This window comes from Prionailurus viverrinus, unplaced genomic scaffold (genome assembly GCF_022837055.1).
Source record: "Prionailurus viverrinus isolate Anna unplaced genomic scaffold, UM_Priviv_1.0 scaffold_42, whole genome shotgun sequence".
Taxonomy (NCBI): domain Eukaryota; kingdom Metazoa; phylum Chordata; class Mammalia; order Carnivora; family Felidae; genus Prionailurus; species Prionailurus viverrinus.
In genome coordinates, this window is record NW_025927609.1 from 651,914 (window position 1) to 672,622 (window position 20,709).

The following is a 20,709-nucleotide window of genomic DNA, read 5'->3' on the forward strand; positions in this document are numbered from 1 at the left end:
CCTCTGTGGTCCCACAGAGGCTCTGTGGTCCCTGAGGCAACTTCCAGCAACCCCCACCCAGGAGGACCACGGCAGCCAGAGCTGTGGCCACATCCATGCCTGGGCACCACCACCCAGGAGAGAGGGCAGTGGGAGTGTTTAGCCGGAGGCCTGGTGGACGTGTGTCTACATCTCTACTGGTTTAAGCAGCTCCCTTAGAAAAGGCGAAAACCCGAGGCTACGTGGTAACAACTTCCCCATAAATGTGTCTCTGGGTGGGGGGCGCTCAGCCCCCCGAGGCCTCCGTCCCTCCTTGGCCTTTATCTATAACCTTTGACGTGAACTAGTGGTATTTCTGATACCCTGGTAGTGAGTGTTGTAAGAAAAATGGAAACCTGCCTATTTGACAGACGGCAGAAGTGGGTGCTTTGCATGAATTAGCAACCGCGTCACTACAGAAACCTGCTTCCGGTTTCGCTGACGTGCTCGAGCAGGCTGCTTTACCAACCTCAGTACCAACAGAACTGTTCCTACTTTTCTCAAAACGCCATTTAAAAGGACGTAGATAAAAACTGAGTTTTGGTACTTCTAAGGTCAGAAGCGTTGAGGCCATTCGAGATGTGGTTGGTCCTAAATTTGGAGCTGAAGAGGCCAGGCCCGGGGGGCCGTGCAGGCATCTTACCTTCTGTCCGCGGTAGCCCTTGGGGCCGGGAGGCCCAGGGATCTCCAGGCAGCTCACCTTGTAGCACTGAAACAAGAAGCAAGGGGCGTCCGGTAAGGCCCGGGTGGGAGGCCCACTGGGGGGTGGGGCGTGGCGAGCACGGGGTGGAGGCAGGAGCGGACTCGGGAGGTGCCTGGGAAGCCCAAGCCCACACACACTCTGGTCACGTTTGGGAAAACCGAGGCTGGGTTAAACAACGTCTGATCGTAGCCACTTATGCCTGCGTGTCAAACCACCGTGTTTGTGAGCAGCTGTTCTAGGAAGGGGCGTGTTTTCGGGAACCTCGCAGAGTGGGAAGCGACCGTTCCGGGCTGTGAGCTGGCGCTGAGGACGCACAGGGACAGGGGAGTGTCAGAGTTGAAGGTCCTGAGCCACACGGCACACGAGCCCCCTGCCCGTCCTGCTGGCCTGGCTCAGGTGGACAGAGCCCACCAGCGTGGAGGGCGACCCTGAGCCTTGGTCCTCATGGTGTGTGCTTGGTGGTGACCCTAATGCCCACCCCCGGGTTTAAACAGCCTGGTTTTGGACAGGAGCCCTTCATGCAGACTTAAGAGTCTCAGGCCCAAACGTGGAGCAGAGGGGCCTTGCTGCCTGGCCTCCGCTTGTCTGTCCTAGACGCCGGGGAGCACCAGGGGGCTGGCACGGGGGTAGTCCCTCCTGGGTCAGCGCCTCAGAGGCCCAGCGAGCAGCACCGGGCCAGGGCTGGCAGGAACGGTAAACGTCTCTCACCTCTCCATAGGCTTCATGTTTCTGCAGGCAAGACAGAGAAACCCTGCTTAGCTGAAGCTGCAGGTGGGGCAGCATCGCATCTGGGTGGGAACACAGCACACAGGGGCAGGGGGAGACCCTGCCCGGGGCTTACCCTCTCCGGATGCCTCCCTCACAGATGGGTAAACTGAGGCCCGGAGCAGTGTATGGCCCGCCGCCATCCCGGGTAAGTGGGTCCCAAGGCTCTGGCCCCCACCGTCCCCTCCTGGTGCCCCGCGGGTTAGGGTCAGGGAGCAGCTCACCATGACCTTGATGATGCGGTTGATGGTGTCCTGGTCGATCTCCGAGTTGGGCTGCATCGTGGTGTAGTTGTTGCGGTAGAGCTCCAAGGGCATGCTGGCGATGTCCCGAAGGCCCTGCTCGTTTAGCAGGTTCTGCCTGGGGGCCACGGCGAAGAGCCGGATGCCCTCCTCTCGGGCCCTCTCGGCCTGCAGCTTGATGCCCCCGCACGGGCTGCCGGTGACGTGGCCGTCGGTGATGACCACCGAGAAGTTGACTGCACCCTTGCTCTTGTGCTGCCGGATCTCCTGGGTCATGTTGGCCAGCGCGCAGTCGGTGAAGGTGCCCCTGCGGAAGGACTGGATGGCCTGCAGGCTCCTGGTGAAGGAGGCCCGGTCGCTGTCGGGCGGGCTGAACACCTCCACCAGGTCGGAGAAGTGCAGGCCGCCGTAGCGCCAGCTCAGGACCACCTGGTCCAGGTAGGCCTCGTCCTGCAGCTGGCTGGTGAACTGCTTCACGAACTGCCGCATGTGGTCGAGCAGGCTGTCGGTGGGGGACTGCATGGTGATGCTCTCCGACGTGTCCAGCACGAAGTACACGTTGATGGGGCAGTCGGCCTTCTCTGGCGGGGCGGGGCACGCGTCACCGGCCCGCCCGGGGGGAGGGAGGCCCCGCGCCCGCGGATTCCGGGCTCTGCCCCCACAGCGGCCCCCTGCTGCCCACCCCGGGCCCCGGCCCCCGCGGCCAGTACCTGGGCAGTGGTTTCTGTCAGAGGTGCTGGGGCTGATGAGCTCCTGCTGCTGGGCACGGGGGGTCCCCAGGAGCCCCCAGAGCAGGAGGGCGGAGCAGGGGCCCCGGAGCATCTTGGTAGCACCCATGCACTCTGGTGTCCTGCAACAGGGAGGAGCGGCCACTGCAGACGGCGCTCGCGGCTCGTGCTGCGGCACCCCTGCGGGCCCCTGGGGCCCTCCTCCCCAGGCGGTGGGAGCGGGCGGTGCGTGGGCTCAGGGAGACGCCCTCTTCCCTCGCCCTAGGCGGGGGCAGGCCGCACACATTTAGTGGGCTAAGAGACTGCGAGCTTTGGGCTTGATTCTGGGTGGATTCAGACGCTCCTGTCTCTGCCCTGCGGGGCTGGGTGCACTAGGCGGATGGCGCGTTCTCGGAAACTGAAGTGCCAGTGGCAGGCGTTGGTGACAACGAGCACGGTGCAGGGGGCCTGGGGGCGGGCAGGGCAGAGGGGTCAGTTGGGGTGACTGGGAGGAGGGGTAGCAGGGGAGGGGAGGAGAGGCCCAGGCTGGGGCAGGGTGGCCTTGGCAGTCGATGCCAGCCATCCAGCTGACCCCATGCTGACAGACCAGGGGGAGCGGCCTTGGGATGGGGTGGGGGGGATGGGAGGCAGACGGGCCCGGGGGGGCTGGCAGGCGGTGAGCGCCAGGGTCCTGCTCTGTTGGGAGGACAGCGGCGCTGGATGGCGGGGGGTCCTTCCCCAGTGCGGCTCACCGTGTCCTGTCATGTCTTCGTGGGGACCGAGGCTTCCCTGCTGCTCGCTGCCCCTTGCAACCAGACAGATGGGGAGAGGGCCTGGGGCACGGGTGGGTGGCTGGGTGGCCTCTGGGGACCAGGAGGGAGAGGAAGGGGCTGGTTCTGGCGGGATTCGCACAACCTGGGTCACATAAACGCCTCGCTGCCTTTCAGGGCCCCCACAGCAGAGGGCGGACACAACAGAGAATGCTGCCCCAGCAGGGACTCCTGGCCAGTGGGGAGCACTGGTGGGCTGGGCCCTGGGGGCAGTCGGTGTAGTTTCCCTGGTGATGCCCCTCAGTGCATCACCTCTTTTGAGAGGAGGTGGATTTGGGCGGGGGGCAAGTTTAAGGTTCAAGGTCGCTTGGGTTGATGGTAAGAGGGGCTGGTCCTGGTAAAGTTAGGGGTGAACAGGACATGGCCCTGCCTCCCCAGCAAAGGTCATGGTCAGGTCAAGAGGCCATGACCCTGCAGGCAGAGGCTGTGACCCAGCAGGGCGGTGACGATTGCCCAGACTAAAGCAAGCCCAGTGGGTGTGCCAGGGAATCCAGGGGAGCTTCCTGCATGGGGTGCTGGCTGTGCCCAGACGGAGGGGACTGGCTGGAGGAAGGGCGAGCTCCTGGCTGAGGGAAGGCTCATTCAGGGAGGGCTGGGGGCAGCCCTTGGCTGAGGCGCGGGTCGGAAAGGTGGCGTGAGGGGCAAGCGAGGGGCTTCCCGAAGACCCTGGAAGCCGGAGGAAGTCAGGCTGCATCAGTCAGAGCAAAGAGGTCCAGAGCCATCAACCACTGGTGACGGCCGCTGTGGTCGCTGTGGGACCTTGGCAGGGCAGGGTGGGGGCTGGGCAGGGCTGAGCACTGGGATGTGGGTGCAGCTCTGTCCTCTACGGCCCTCGCCCTGCTGCCCCCAGCCGGGGAGCCTTGAGTCCCATCCTGTCCTGTCTGCTATGGGAGGGGAGGGGTTGCTGAAGGACCGGGGGTTCTGTGCCCCGCTCGGCCCCGCTCTCCATGGGTGCACACACACTGCACAAACCACACATATCACACACACCCACACACGTGCTACCCCACACACAATCAATTAAAAGAGGCGCCCATAATAAGGTGTTCTGGTGAAAAATCTTACTCTCAAATGAAACGAAGGATTAAAAAAGTCATCTACACAGGAGAAAACACAATAGCAGCAACAAAATACGTAAAGGACGTAAAGGGCAGAGTTATTTTGGTGTGTGGTGGGCAGCCTCCGGGGGAGCCGATGACTCCTGCCTCCTGGATCTCACGCCCTTCTGAAATCCTCACGCACTCAGCTATCACTGGCCTGTGTGAGCTGTGGACAGTGTGTGACTTCCAAGATGAACTCACAGAAGGCATCATGGCTGGTGCCTGGCCCTCTCCCGGGTCACCCACTGGAAGGACGCCAACCGCCGTAACACGAAGACGCTCACGCGGCCTCCGCAGAAGCCCACGAGGGAGAACCGAGGCCTCCAGCCAACAGCCAGGTGAGCGAGCCACTGCAGAAACACATCCTCAGCCCAGTCAAGGCTTCATGTGAGCGGAGCCCCGGCCAATTCCCTGACTGTGACTGCAGCTCATCAGGGACCCTGGGCTAGAATCACCTGGCCAAGCCATTCCTGCATTCCTGACCCAAATAAACTATGACATAGCAAACGCTCACTGTTTTAAAGCCCTAAGTTTGGAGGTAATTTATTACACAGCAATAGGTAACTAATTAAGGCATCAAACTTTTCCTCCACAATATTATAGACAGAAAAACAATGAGACCGTAACTGCAGAATTTTGTGAAGAAACTAAAATGAACCAAAGATGTCTGTCTAGTCAACCTAGCTTTATATAAAAGATAAAAGTTTCAGATGTGCAGGGGCTCACCTACATACCATTTCTAAAAAAATTCTGCAGACAGCAGAGAAATGAGTAAGAGTGAGAGAGCAAAGAAACCTGAGAAATACAGTAAAATATAAAAAATGAAGGAAAAAAGGGCCAGAAAGCACAGTTAAATGCCAGAAACATCACATGGGCCAGTTGGGACAATATATGTAGATGCTTTAAATTCTTCCGTTAAAGACAAATATTCCCACACACCCTCTGTTTACAAGAGCAGGATCAACAACAACCAAACTATAGAAAGAGCACAGATGCCCACTGGCTGACGGGTGGATAAAACAGATGTGGTTTCTGTACACAATGGAATATTACTGAGCCGTCAAAAAGAATGAGATCTTGCCATTTGCAACAACACGGAAGGAGCTAGAGAGTGTTACGCTAAGTGAAATAAGTCAGGCAGAGAAAGACAAATATCATATGACTTCACTCGTATGTGGAATTTAAGAAACAAAACAAACAAAGGGAGTAAAAAAGAGATAAACCTAAAAACAGGCTCTTAATACAGAGAGCAAACTGATGGGTACCAGAAGGCAGGTGGATGGGGGATGGGTGAAATAGGTGATGGGGATGAAGAGGTACAAACTTCCAGTTATAAAATAAATGAGTCATGGGGACGGACAGCGCAGCATGCACTTCCATGATAACGTCGCATGGTGACAGGTGGTGACCACGCTAACGGGGGGGGGGGCGGGGGGGGGGATACAGCTGAATGTATAGAATCGTCGAATCACTAGGCCGTACACCTGAAAGTAATCTAGTATTACGTGTCAATTATACTTCAATAAAAAAAGAGAGAAAAGAAAAGAAAAATATTCCTAAATTGGATCAAACAATGAAACCTGTCTGATGAGGTTTACACGGGAGTGACACTAGATAGACTGTCACAGATGGTGCAGAGAAACTCAGGGCAGGTGAGCACAGAGAGGAAGACGGTGGGGCCACATCGTGGGGCCAGTCTAAATTGAGACAGAAGGGTGAGGGATGGCGCCAAGAAAAAGATAAAGGCTGCTATCTGATAATGAGTCTATCGGGTTTCATAGCACAAAATTATATACACCAAAAGTGGTGAAAAATCAAACAAAAAGCTGACAAGCCAATTATTAATAGAAGACTTTAACTCAGCTTTCAAAGTTCTCGATAGATCACATAAACAATAACAAAAAAGAGGATCTGAATGTCATGTTTTGTAAAACTCTGGTAGTAACAAGTATGGAATATGTATTTTCTAAACATTAGGATTTGGATAATGTGCATAGAACAGACACACACGTACCTAGATCTATCTTTGAAACCTACAAGTAGGGAATGTATGTTCTTTTAAAAATTTTAGAAAATTCGTTTCTAGAGCGACCACAAATCAGCTTTAATTAATTTAAAAAACAATTAGAAATTGTAAGGATCAAATTCTCTGAACCACAATGCAAAACCAGTCACTAGTAAGACACACACACAAAAATATTAAAGCATCTGGAAATTTAAAAAATTCTCTCTTGCTAAAACGACATAGGAATTAGTGACAACAGTGTTATGTATCAAAACAAATATTAAAAGGTCAAAGCTGTAACTGCAGGACAATATGTAGCCTTAGATGCTTTATGTTGTAAGATGGAAAATTAGTGTAACAAATTAGACAGTTAAAGAAGCTAAGGGCAAAAGTAAATTAACAAAATGAATCTCAAGAAAATAAGACAAAGAAAATAATAAGAAATAAACCAATTGATTACGAAACAACAGTAGAGCTATAAATACACCTAAGAGCTGGTTCTTTGGAAAAGTCAATAAAGTAGAAAAATTTAATCAAAAATCAAAATGATGAGGCATGAATATAGTAATACAAGAATTTAGGAATGAGTAAAATAATGTAGTGATGGATGAAGAAGGTTTTGAAGGCGCATACCACGTGCAGCTCTAAGCTAACAGTATGAAAGACCATGCTCTGGAAGAGTCTGAGGAGAGGTGCGGAACTGATGGGACTCGGCCCCAGAAGGGGACACGCCCCTAGGGTTCTGGCCCACATGGATTTGGGTCTTCAAGGACAAATGCTTCTCTGCCTGTTCCAAAACATAAAAAGATAAGCTTTTCAATTCATTTTTAAACTTGGAAAAGCCAGAGGCCAAAAATTGATCAAGGAAGTCCCTAAAGGAACTCTATAGGCAAATCTCACTTTTAAACACAGTTGCAAAAATCCTAATAGAGACTAGACAATAAAGTCCAGTAGCATGTTAAGGACGACTGTACCAAAGCTAGACGAAGTTAGTTTAGAAATATGATGATGCGACACTACAAAGCATATTAACATGAAGCACATTAATATAAAAAGAAAATCATGTAACTGCTTTAAGGAGCCCAGAAACATCCATTTCTGACTGAAAAAAAAAAAAGGCAAACTTCGTAAGAAATTTAGCAGTTGAATTAACATTACAAAGCATATAAATTTAAAATCAACAAACAAGGGGCGCCTGGGTGGCGCAGTCGGTTAAGCGTCCGACTTCAGCCAGGTCACAATCTCGAGGTCCGGGAGTTCGAGCCCCGCGTCAGGCTCTGGGCTGATGGCTCAGAGCCTGGAGCCTGTTTCCGATTCTGTGTCTCCCTCTCTCTCTGCCCCTCCCCCGTTCATGCTCTGTCTCTCTCTGTCCCAAAAATAAATAAACGTTGAAAAAAAAAATTAAAAAAAAAATCAACAAACAATATCGTATTTTATACAAAAACTAAATAGGCGTCCTTATCTTTGTAGGGCACAGATTCCTTCAAGAATCTGGACCATTCCATGTGACACAAATGCACAGATGCCCATGTACAGAAATCACACCTTTCATGAACTCAGGGAGTCCATCCATGGACCTGACCCCAGATTAAAAATTCCTGCACTCAGGGGTGCCTGGGGGCGCTCAGTCGGTTGAGTGTCCAACTTCAGTTCAGGTCAGGATCTCGTGGTTTGTGAGTTCGAGCCCCACGTCGGGCTCTGTGCTGACAGCTTGGAGCCTGGAGCCTGCTTCGGATTCTGCGTCTCCCTGTCTCTCTGCCCCTCCCCTACTAGTTCTCTCTGTCTCTCAAAAATAAATAAACGTTAAAACAACAACAGCGACCACAACAAAAACCTCCTGCGCTCAAACAACGTCCGCAGACAAACAGACAAGACAAAAACCTCTCTGGTTTTCAGTGTTGTGTTGGAAGCCAATGCAATAGGACCATAAGAAGAAATAAAGTATAAATCTTGGAAAGGGAAGAGATGGAAAGTGCCCTCACTAAAGATGGGACTGTCCACCCAGAAAACCCAATAAAATCAATTGTAAAAAGTTTACGGGAAGGCAGGGGAGGTTCAGTGAGACAGTTATAAGAAAAATATATATGATCGGGGCGCCTGGGTGGCGCAGTTGGTTAAGCGTCGGACTTCAGCCAGGTCACGATCTTGCGGTCCGTGAGTTCGAGCCCCGCGTCAGGCTCTGGGCTGATGGCTCAGAGCCTGGAGCCTGCTTCCGATTCTGTGTCTCCCTCTCTCTCTGCCCCTCCCCTGTTCATGCTGTCTCTCTCTGTCTTAAAAATAAAAATAAACGTTGAAAAAAAATTTAAAAAAAAAAGAAAAATATATATGAAAGGCTGTCAATTTTCTTCTGTCGGCAACAACTAGTGAGGAAATCCAATGGAAAAAGCACTATTTACATTAGCAAGAAAAGCAATGTAAATCTAAGGAGTGAACTTCAGAATCTAAGAATGTGCAGGACTCATTAAACAAACTCAAAAAAAATTTCTAAGGAACACACAGGAGAGACAAACCTTGTTTCTGGATGAGAAACACAGTATTTAAGAATATCGGTTCTTTCTTTTTTTATTTTTTAAATTATTTTTTTAAATATAATGTATTGTTAAGTGGGCTAACATACAGTGTGTACGGTGCGCTCTTGGGTTTGGGGGGTAGATCCCGGTGCTTCATCACTTACACACAACCCGGCGCTCATCCCAAACAGCGCCCTCCTCAGTGCCCATCACCCATTTTCCCCTCTCCCCCGCACACCCATCAACCCTCAGTTTGTGCTCTGTATTTAAGAGTCTCTAATGGTTTAAGAATATCAGTTATTTCCAACCGGATCTACACCTGAATGTAATTTTGACCAGAATCTCCAGGAAACATTTTTGCTTCGTGCCTGCCGACATGTTGACAAAAAGAACCCGAGGCGGAGAGAATAAAGGGTGGCTGAGAGCAACAAAAGACACAGGGTAACGAGGAGAGTTGTGCTATCAAGGGCTCGTGCCACAATAAGACCGCAGCGATCCGGCACTTATGGTTTGGTGGTGGACTGCGCCAACAGGCCACCCGGCCACCCGGCAAGCAACGGGCCACGCCGCACGGAACTGGGCTGAGACTGGCCCTTCCGCACAGCGACGGGGTCCTGGGCCAGGGCTCCCCGGCGTGATGAGAAACGGGCGTAGTCTCGCCTGGACCCAGATAAATTCCAGAGGTGAGTGCGAAACAGACTAAGAAGCCTTTGGGGAAAACATGGAAAGAATGAGACGACGAGGGAATAATATCTCCTACGATCGCCGTGCACCAGACGCCACGCTACCTCTCCTCACGCAACACGACCGCCCTCGGGCACTGGTACCCTGACGGTCCCCGCCTCCCAGGGAGGAGACGGAGACCAAGTGGAGGCAACTTGTCCAGGATGCTCAGCCAAGAGCTGAGGTCCAAAGCCAGGCGGCACGGCTCGGGGTCCACTCTCTTGATAACTGGACTCCCACAGGGGACCTTCCTCACAGCACAAATGTGAGCAGCCCTGGGACAGACCAAGAGCCAGACAACAGTCTTTCCAAGATTCCATATTTTTCTGAAGTTTACTTACTTATGTATGTATTTATTTATTTAGAGTGAGGGAACACATGTCAGTGGGGGAGGGGCAGAGAGAGAGAGAGAGAGAGACAGAGAGAATCCCAAGCAGGCTCCATGCTGACAGCATGGAGCCCAATGAGGGGCTCGATCCTGCAAATCACGAGATCATGATCTGAGCCCAAACCAAGAGTCAGATGCTTAACCGACTGTGCTTAACCGTCGGTTAAGCAAGAGACTGATGCTTAACCGACCGCTTAACCCAGGTGCCCCAAGATTTCATATTTTTAAGGTTTAAAAATTTTGATGGCCTGCTATTAGGTGTGCAATGTTTATAACTATTACAGTTTCTTGCTCTATTGAAATTTTTATTAACATATAATGTCTTTTGTCCCTTGTAACTGTTTTTGACTTGAAGTCCATTTTACCAGACATTAGTACAGCCACCCTGCTCTCTTTTGGTTCCGAATTGCATGGAATAACTTTTCCATCCTTTCAGTTTTTTTTTTAATGGTTATTTATTTTTGAGACAGTGAGGGTGAGAGGGGGAGGGGCAGACAGAGAGGGAGACAGAGGATCTGAAGCTGGGTCTGCGCTGACAGCACAGAGCCCAATGCGGGGCTCAAACTCACAAACTGTGAGATCATGGCCTGAACCAAAGTCAGACGCTTAACCAACTGAGCCACCCAGGAGCCTCCTCCATCCTTTGACTTTTTTTTTTTTTTTCAACGTTTATTTATTTATTTTTTGGGACAGAGACAGAGCATGAACGGGGGAGGGGCAGAGAGAGAGGGAGACACAGAATCGGAAACCGACTCCAGGCTCTGAGCCATCAGCCCAGAGCCTGACGCGGGGCTCGAACTCACGGACCGCGAGATCGTGACCTGGCTGAAGTCGGATGCTTAACCGATTGCGCCACCCAGGCGCCCCTTCTTTTTTTTTTTTTTTTTTTTTTTTTTCATCCTTTGACTTTTAACCTACTTGTGTCCCTGGATGTAATGTGAGTCTCTTTTACACAGCGGACCCTTGAAAAGTGCGAGGGTCAGGGACGCCGACCCCCCGCTCCCCACACTGTGTAAAACTTTCGACTCCCCCCAGACTTAACTGCTAATAGCCTACTGTTGGCTGGAAGCCTTATTGATAACAGAGAGTCGATTAACACTTACTGTGTATGTTATACGTGTTACAGATTCTAATGCTACAGTAAGCTAGAGAAAAAAATGTTAAGAAAATCATATGGAAGAGAAAATACATTTATAGTACCGTAGTGCAGAAAATCTGCACGTAAGTAGGCCTGCACAGTTCAAACTCAGGTTCAAGGGTCGGCTGCAGTTGGATCGTGTTTGTTTATAATCCATTCTGCCAGTCTCTGTCTTTTGATTGGAGAGTGTAATCTGTTTACAATTAATGTAACTACTGATAAGGAGAGACCCACTTCTGTCCTTTTGCTATTTGTTTTCTATATACCTTATAGTTTTTTGTTTCTCATTTTCTGCATTACGACTTTTTCTGTGTTTAGTTGATTTTTGTAGTGAAACATTTACATTCTTTCCTCATTTCTCTTTGTGTATATTCTTTAGGTATCTATGGTTACCGGGGGGATTATATTTAACATCCTAAAGTTACAACATGCTAATTTGAATTTATATCAGCTTTACTTCAGTATTATACAAAACCTCTGCTCCTTTACAAGCTCTACCCCATCACTTTCAGTTACTGATGTCAAAAAACTACGTTTTTATACATCGTGTGTTCAAAACATAACAAAATATTATTTTTAATGCGTTAGTTTCTTAAGTTATGTAGAAAGCAAAATGTGGAATTACTGTTGTTACTATAACATTAGCTTTTATCATTGCTCATGTGTTTATCTTCACTGAGATCTTTATTTCTCCATCTGGCTTCAAGTTACTGTCTAGAGTCCTTCCATTTCACCCTGGAGGACTCCCTTGGGTGTTTCTTGAAGGTCAGGTCTAGTAGTAACAAATTCCCTCAGCTTCTGTTTATCTGAGAATGTTTTAATTTTCCCCTCACTTTTGGAGGACAGTTTTGCTAGATATAGAATTTTTGGGTGACAGTTTTTTTTTTCTTTTAGCATTTTGAATATCATCAGCCCACTGCCTCTGGTCTCCCAAGTTTCTGATGAGAAATCTGTGGGTAATCTTATTGAGGACACGTGGATATCATGAGTCACGTCTCCTGCTTATTTCAAAAATTTCTTTGTCTTGGTTTTTTGATAGTTTGATGACAATGAGTCTCAGTGTGAGTCTCTTTGAATTTATCCTACCTGGAGTTCATGGAGCTTCTTGGATTTTATGTTCATGTCTTTATCAAACTTGGAAGTTTTGAGCCATTATTTCTTCAAATACTTTTCCTGCCTGCTTCTCTCTCTCCTCTCCTTCTGGGACTCCCACACTGTGCATGCTGGTCCTTTAGGCTCGTTCACTTTTCTTTGATCTTTTTTATTTATGTTCCTCAGACTCAATAGTTTGCGCTGTCCTATCTCCAACTTCCCTGGCTCTTTCTTCTGTCTGCTCAAGTCTGCCTTTGAATTCTTCTAGGGAAGTTTTCATTTTAGTTATTGTACTTTTCAGCTCCTTTATTTCTTTTTGAATTCTATATAGATATCTCCTTATTGGTATTTCCTTTTTTTTCAGACATTGTTTTCTTGATTTCTTTAATGCTTTCCTCTAGTTTTTTTGAGCGTTTTTAAGATGGTTGTGTTTAGGTCTGCCTAGTAGATCCACCATCAGGTCTTTTTCAGGGTTAGTTTCTCTTGGTCTATGTTTTTTTTTCCCTTTGAACAGGCCATACTTTCCTGTTTCTTTGTATGATTTGTGATTTTTTTTTTGTTTTGTTGAAAACTGGACATTTGAATCTAATGATGTGATATGTCTGGAAATCAGATTCTCCTTCCCCAGGGCTTGCTGTTTGTTTGGTTTTGATTGTTATAAGCCGTCTCCGTGCCAAGGATCAGCCTGAAGTGTAAGTAAGAGGTATTCTCAGGTGTTTCCTGGCCACACACCTTCCCTGAACATGTTCACTGCCCACCTAATTCCCCTCTACATGCAGCTGCATTCTAATGCCCTACTCTTCAATGTCTGGCTCCCCCAAAAAGAAAGAGAAAAGTGAATAGGGAAAAAAAAGTGGCAATACTTTAAATCCCCTGTAAGTAAATTCAGCCAGAGAAGGAAGGGATGGGGACTTGCAATGATGGGAGGAAAGGAAACAACAATGGCAGCCTCAATGGTTTAAGAAGAAAATATCACAGAGAGTAGCTTCTCTGTACACCAACAAACTGGATAGCCTTGGGGAAATGGACAAATTCCTAGAAACACAAAACCTACAAACCATGAAGAAACAGAAATTCCGAACAGATCTATAACTAGTAACGACATTGAATAAGGAACTGAAAATCTCCTGACAGAGAAAAGCCCTGAACCTGATGGCTTCGCTGGTGAGTTCTACCAAACGTTAAAGAAGAACTAACACCAGCACTTCTTAAACTTTTCAAAAAAAGTTGAAGAGGAGGGAATATTCCCTTACTCATTCTATGACATCAGCATTATGCTGATCCAAAGTCAGACAAAGATACTACAAGAAAAGAAAATACAGACCAGTAATCCTATTGAACATTGACACAAAAATCCTCCACAAAGTATTACCAAACAGAATTCAATAGGATAGTAAAAGGATTAAATACCACGAGCAAGTGGGATTCATTCCCGCAATGCAAGTATAGTTCAACATCTGAAAATTGACCAGTGTAATATAACCCACATGATATCTCAATGCAGAAAAATCTTTTGATAACATTTAATATCCTTTCATGATAGGAACACCCCAAAACTAGGAATAGAAAGAACCCATCTCAATATAACAAAAGCCATATATGAAAATTGACTTGGATATACATGTTCATGGATTGGAAGACAATATTAAGTTGAGTGGTATTGATGTCAATACCACTCAAAGTGATTTATAAATTTAATTCAATCTCTATCAAAATCCAAATGATGATTTTTGCAGAAATAGAAAAAAACATTCTAAATCCATAAGAAACCTCAAGGGACCCTGAATAACATAAACAATCTTCAAAGAGAAGACCAAAGCTGGAGGACTCACACTTCCTCATTTCAAAACTTACTACAAAGCTATAGTAATGAAAACAGTGTGGTACTGGCATAAAGACAGACATATAGACCTGTGGAATAGAGTCCAGAAATAATCCTTGCATATATATTCAAGTACTTTTCAACAAAGGTGTCATGACCATTCAGTGGGGTTAAAGAGAGTTCTTTTCAACAAATGGTGCTGGTGCAGTGAAAAATGAGCATCCACAAGCAAAAGAATGAAGTTGGGCCCTTACCTAACACCAGACCCAAAAATTAACTCAAAGTGGATCCATGATCTAGATATAAGACCTAAATCTGTAAAACTTAGAAGAAACGTGGGGCGAAACCTCACAACATTGCAGTTGGCAATGATTTCTTGGCTGTGACACCAAAAGCATAAGCCACTTAAGAAAAAATAGACAAACTGAATTTCCTGGAAAATAAAACATTTTGTGTATGAAAAGATACTATCCACAGAGTCAAAAGGCAACCCTACAGAATGGGAAAAAGTCTTTGCGAATTGTGCGTGTGGTAAGGTGTTAAAGTCCCGAATAGACAGAGAACTTCTAAAACTCAGCAACAAAAAAAACCAAACAACTTGACTCAAAAATAGATGAAGGACTTGAAGAGAAATTTCTCCAAAGAAGATATACACGTGGCCAATGAGCACATGAAAAGATGCTCAACGTCATGAATTATTAGAGAAGCACATACCAAAATTCTAAGGATATCACCTCATACTCATTAGGACGGCTAAGATTTAAAAAACCCCAGGAAATAACACATGTTGGAGGATGTGGAGAAATTGGAATTATTGGCTGGAATGTGAAACAGTAGAGCCTCTCTGGACAACGGTACGGTGGTTCCTCAAAAAGAAAAAAAAGATAAAATTACAATATGATCCAGCAATTCCATTTCTGGCTATATACCACCCCCCAAATCAAAAGCCGGGTCTCAAAGAGATATTTGTACACCCATCTTCATTGTTCACGTTAGTGATTACTCCCAATAGCTAAAACATGAAAACAACCCAAGTGTCCACTTGCGCCACTTGAATGGATAACCGCAGTGCAAGCATAGAATATAGGGCAGTATATTCACACAGTGCGGTATTATTCAGCCTCAAAGAGAAGGGAAATTCTGTCACCTGCCACAACATGGATGAACCTTGAGGATACAGTATGTTCAGTGAAATACGCCAGTGACAAAAAAACAAATACTGTAAGATTTCAATTATATGAGGGACTTAGAATATTGAAAAAATCACAGACAGAAAGTAGAATGGTGGCTGCCAGGGACTGCGGACGGGAAAGGGGAGTTAGTGTTTAATGGGTACAGGGTTTCAGTTTTTCGAGAGGAAAGGAATTTCAGAGACGGATGGAGGTGATCAGGTACCTAATACCACTGAGCTCTACACTTAAAAATGGTTACGACGATAAGCTTTATGTTATGTGTATTTTACCATAGTTTTTAAAAACTGGGGGGGAAAGTCCTTACAAATTAGTAAAACTGAGCACCCATTAGGAACACGGGGAAACCACAACCAGGCAAATGGTCAGTAATCAAAAGCTGTCGAAGGCACAGGAATCGAGGCCCTATAGACAGACCAACAGTGCGCCGCTCCTCACCCATGAAACCGGCATGCGAGAAAACCAAAACAAACCAAACAGCAATCCTGCCCGTTGTGGAGAATGCCAGCGTCCTTCCCCACTTTCCTGGTGCGTATCTGACGGGAAGCCTGAAAGCCTTGACACTTGTCAGAGCTTTTGACCCGGAGCCACTCTCCCAGCAGCAGGGGCCCCTCACCACTGGATCCCCACCTCCACCTGCTTATTACAACGGCTGCAATGGGCCACCACGAGGCTCACACACTGTGTGGCGTGGAGCGTTGACATGTTTTAGGTCACCCGGGAGGGTGTGTGTACCGTCTGTGGAGAATGTCGCTTTATGACATGGCCCAATGCCAGCCCTCGCCCCTCGGGTGGGCGTTGGGCTCCCCCAGGTGCTGCTCAATGAACAGCATCCCATGATCCTTGCTTCTTTGCAGGTGCACCCCACACCAGGGTCCCCCCTTCACTTTGCACAAATGTGTGAAAGAAGCCAGAGAAGGGACTGATCCACTGAAATGTGGAAAGAATCAAACTATTTGTGGTTTTCTTAATCATAAGAACTAAGTTCTTCCAGCATCACAAAGCATTCTGTAGGTGCAAACGTGGTCTTCCCACACTAGGCACCCGGAGACCCTTGGCAGCCCTGGCAGTGAAGAGGGCAGGTACTATTAAGCCCAGCCTGGTCCTACAGATGAGAAGATGCTGGCTGGGGAGGAGGGTGGGCCGGCCCACAGCCGCTGCCGAGGCCCCAGCTCCTTCTCCTCGGCACTGGCCGTCCCTCCTCCGACCTGGCCCATCCCAGGGTGCTCATCTGAAGGCCCCCCTGCTGCCCACAGCTCCCGGAAACACAGAGCCACCCTTCTGGCCAGTGACGCCGAGTCCACTGCGAGCCATATGCACTGGCCGGGGCCGGGGCCCGGGCTGCGCCCAACCTGGTGGCCCAGTGGCAGGAGCCCTACCTACTCTGTCCCTGCACGGTGCCTTCCCTAACTGCTGTGCCCGACGACGGCCCCCGCCCTGCTGCGGACTTTGTCAGCCTCCCGGGTTTCTTTCATTAGCACATGGTGGCAGCGTCACGGTGGCCAGCAGGGCCCAGCGGCGCATCGATTCCTGAGTCTGCCAATGGGCCACACCTGGGACCCTTGTGCCCACCCCCTCCAGCCTGGCCTGGGAGACTCCAGGTCACATATGCCCGGGGCTCCTGCCTCCGCTCCCCCCACCCCCCTCTCCTGCCTCTGAATAACGTCAGGAAGGCAGACAGCGTCCCTCCTCAGAGCCCCAAAGGCCTGTCCTGCCTCCTGGCCTGGTGAGATGAGGCTGGGAATAAACCCCAAAAGGCTTTCTTGTTGTTGTTAAACAAATGTAAGATTATCCCCGGGCCAGAACTCCTTTATTGCAAGAAAAAAACCCGCGAATCTGTGGATCTCCAGCTTCCTTCTTCTTGGGCATTAATCTAAAAATGAGGTTCCTTTTCTTGGGGACAGCTGGGTAGACAGAAGGTATGGGTGCTGGAGCTGGTGATTTTCTCCCTGGGTACGGTGGGGGGGCGGGGGTGGTGGTGGTGGTGGTGGTGGTGATATGCCCTGTGGCACACCTGAGGCACCACACCCTGCTGGTTTTTGTGTTGTTAGTATCAGAGACCCCTCAGTTGACCCCCCCCACCCCTACCCTAAAGCCTTGCTCTAAGGGTGCTGGGACCCCAGGGCCCTATTAAACTGGATGAGGAGTCCTGGGAGGGTGTGGGGTCTGGCCCAGCAAGGGGGCCGTCACAGGCACCATCAGCCAGGACTCCTACTTCTGCAGCCCCCTGCTTAGTCTCACCCGGCAGACTTTGGTGGGCAGCGGGGCTGGAGAATGCGGGTGGGCCACCTCCAGCCTCGGAGGAATGGGGGGCAGGCTAGGCTCTTGCTGATTCTAGAGTGAGGGTGGGGGGGTGACCTGTCCTCTCCACTAGGGTATCAGGGACCCTTTGTCACCTGAAGAGTGCCTGGGGGGCCCTGGAGAGCTCATTCTGGACCTGGCAGCTCCTTCCAGAAGGAGGAGGAACAGGCTCTCCCTCTTGAGCCCAGAGGAGAGGGACCAGCCCCGCTGGAGACCCGGTGCGGGTTCCAAGTCAGAGGGGCTGGTCTTCCCGTGGGGGTGACTTGGGCTCCTCAGCCCTCTGAATGTGACCTCTAGGCCAGAGATAAAACCAAACTCCCAGGAAGCAGCCAGGGGTCCACCTGCACACGCTGAGCCCCTGGGGGCTATTTGGTGAGGAGGTGACCGCGAGGTCTCCCCCGCTGTCCCAGCAGCCAAGCCCGGAAGCCGCAGAGTCTTCGCACCGAGCCCGGAAATGGAGGAATCCCTCCCAAACCCCTCAGCTCTGCCCCAGAAGGTGCCAAAGAGGGGGAGTCCCTCCCCCGGTCCCCACCGCGTCCTAAGCAGCGGGCGTGGGGAGCTCGGAGGGAGGGCAAGCAGCTGGAACGGGGGTCGCCAGGCCTGCGCGCCCCCGGCCCCCCGGCCCCCCGCGAGGAGCTCGCTCGCCACCGGGGAGGCCAGCCGGCCGGCGGGTCCCAAGGCGCCCGCGCGCGGCCGCGGCTCCAGGCGGGTGCCGGGCCGGCCGAGCGGCGCTTACCTGACCCCGGAGCGCGCGGGGCGCCCTCGCCGGACACGTCTCGAGGAGCTCCGGGTGCTGGCGGCCGCGACGCGGGCTCTGAGCGGGCAAGAGGGAGGGGTCCGCGGCGGGGGCCGCCCACTTTATACGCCTCCCGCCGCCCGCCAGGGCCGCGCCCCGACGCCCCGACAGCGCGGACAGCGGGAGGCGCTGCGGCCCCGCGGATGGCGGGGGACCAGGGGTGGGAAGTGAGGGCCCTGGGGTGGGGCCATGTAGGGTCGGAGGGGTGGACTGGGGGGCGGGCAGTGAAGAGGGCGCGGTGGGGAGGAAGGGACAGGGGTGCAGTGTGGCGGGGGGATCGAGGGGGGCCGGGAGGACGGAGGGTTGGAGGGGGACACGGGGGGGGGGGGGCACTGCTGGAAACAGGGCGTGGCCGGGGCGCGGGCGCTGCCACCTCTCCTTGAACTGGTCCGAAGCTCCCCCCCCCGGCGGTCCTCACAGCCCTCTGCGCCGCCCAGTCCACACCGGTCCACACCTGGACCGCACTGAGGCAGCTGCTTGGACTTCACGCCCGGCCTGGCTGCCTGCTGCCGCTGCCGGATTTCCAGGCCGAGCTGACCTGGGAGATGGGGAGCTGTGCCCTGCACCTGGAGTGGTGGGAGGCACCGGGGACTCGCCCCTGGACGGCGCCAAGGGGTCCCCATTCTCCGTGTCCCCCTTGCTCAGGCTTAGCCTGACCTAGCCTGGTCTGGGAACACGCAGCTCCTGCGACCCTGCGAGTCAGAATGTGTTTCTGCCCCGTGGGCTCCCGTCTCCCCAGGGCCGGAGAGCCTCCGGGTCAGATGGGAGGGGACTGGCTGGGAAAGGGCAGGGGTTCCAGGACAGGGGGAGCCTCAGGAGCTGCAGGGGCGGGGCGGGTGGAGCCTGCAGGTGCACTTTCCCTGGAGAACTCCGCAGGTGGGCTTGGTGCTGGGCCCAGAGGCCGCCGTGATGTCCGAAGTCCACCCGTGAGCAGAGTCTGGGGGTCCCTGGCAGAGCTGTGGTGGGAGTCCCTGCTCCCCACTCTGGAGTGGCAGACCCCCACTGGGGTGCAGGCAGGGCTGGGCAGAGGTCCTGGGGGTCTGGGGCCGGGCTGGATCACTGCCTTGCAGGGAGGGGGCTGCGGCTCCAGCTTCCGTTTGGCAAATCTCTGATTTAGCACCCTCCCCTCAAGAGGAGAGACATGCGCTGCTTCTTGGTCACCTATATGTGCCCCGGGGGCATGCCCTCTGGTCTTCCTAAGCACTTCTTTCCATCTGCAGCCTGATTCTGGTGCACTGGGGTCCCACCGACTGGCCAGATGAGGGCAGGGTTCTAAGGAGGCATCTTTGTGTTTTCAGGGAGCCCCGTGCAGACCCAGATTGTTCAGGCAGAGGGGAGTAATGTCTCCCGTGAGGAGGGACAGGCCACCCCTGCAGCTGTGCCACAGGATGCCCCTACTTTGATGTCCAAAGGGCCTTTGAGATGTGCCCTGGCCCCAGCACGTGGCCTCCCACCTGCTCCTGGCTCCCAGATCACCCCTCTGCCTGGGCCACTCTCAGTGCCCACTCTCTGCCCACCATCCCCGGGAGGCACCAGTCACTCCTCTGGTCCGGCACCGTGTTTCTCTGTGTGCGTCAGGTGCCCTGAGTGAGGGGCACCGAGGGAGGCAGGTGCGTGAGAGTGTGTCTGTGCCTGTCTTCCCCTAAAGAGCCCTACGGCATTCACTTGGGTGACTGGATTCACACCCTGTTGGAGGGAGGTTTATGGGGCCAGGTAATAAAAGGAATCTTGGCTGAAGTGTTGGTCACAGCGGGTCCCCTCGTCAACAGACCACCCAGGGGTCGTTTCCCTGGTTCCCAAGGGTGTCATTGTCACTCCCATACTTGGCCATTGGAATAACTGGGTTCTGGCCGGTGTGGTTGTGGACACGGCAGGGGGAAGCCCAGGGGAAACTTGGACACTGCCCACCCCACTCCACCCCCCATCCCCCACCCCCCACGGCCCAGAGAGCAAACCGCAAACAATATCGTGTCCCTGGAGGTTGAGACCTGGAAGAAGCAGGGGTGGTGGGCCCCACCGAGCCCGGAGACCGACGAGAGAGAGGCTGCAGGCCATTGAGGCTTAACCACGGGGCCGCCCAACCTCCTCTGCTGTGTGGGCCTTGGAATTCCGGCGGAATTCTGGTGATAGCAGATTAATGGGGCTGTGGATTTACAATTGCATTATTTTCCATCCTAATTAGGAAAGACAGGAACAGTTTGCATTCGCATGGGAGGGATGATAGATAATATGCATTTGTGGTTTGGCCTCAGGGTCACGTTAATCCTCCGATCTGTCCTAACGTGGTCTGGGAAGCTAGGTGCCCCGGACATCCCCCAGGGGCAGGACACCGTGCTGACCGGGCAGGTCAAGGGAGAGGAGGCTCGTGTGCCGGAGGCC

At 51.6% G+C, this 20,709-nt stretch overlaps 1 protein-coding gene across 2 annotated transcripts in view; it reads right to left on the reverse strand.

Moving 5' to 3' along the window:
* Positions 1-18,426, reverse strand: part of COL6A2 (collagen type VI alpha 2 chain) — a 33,293-nt gene extending 14,867 nt beyond the window's left edge. For both annotated transcript variants that reach the window (XM_047846967.1, XM_047846968.1), the window contains exons 1-5: positions 18,271-18,426; positions 2,439-2,578; positions 1,711-2,309; positions 1,430-1,450; positions 662-727 (exon numbers count right to left, since the gene is read on the reverse strand). In XM_047846967.1, the coding sequence (XP_047702923.1) occupies positions 662-727; positions 1,430-1,450; positions 1,711-2,309; positions 2,439-2,565 (813 nt within the window). In that variant the 5' untranslated portion in view covers positions 2,566-2,578; positions 18,271-18,426. The remainder of the gene's footprint in view (positions 1-661; positions 728-1,429; positions 1,451-1,710; positions 2,310-2,438; positions 2,579-18,270) is intronic.
* Between the last annotated feature and the right edge of the window lie 2,283 nt (positions 18,427-20,709).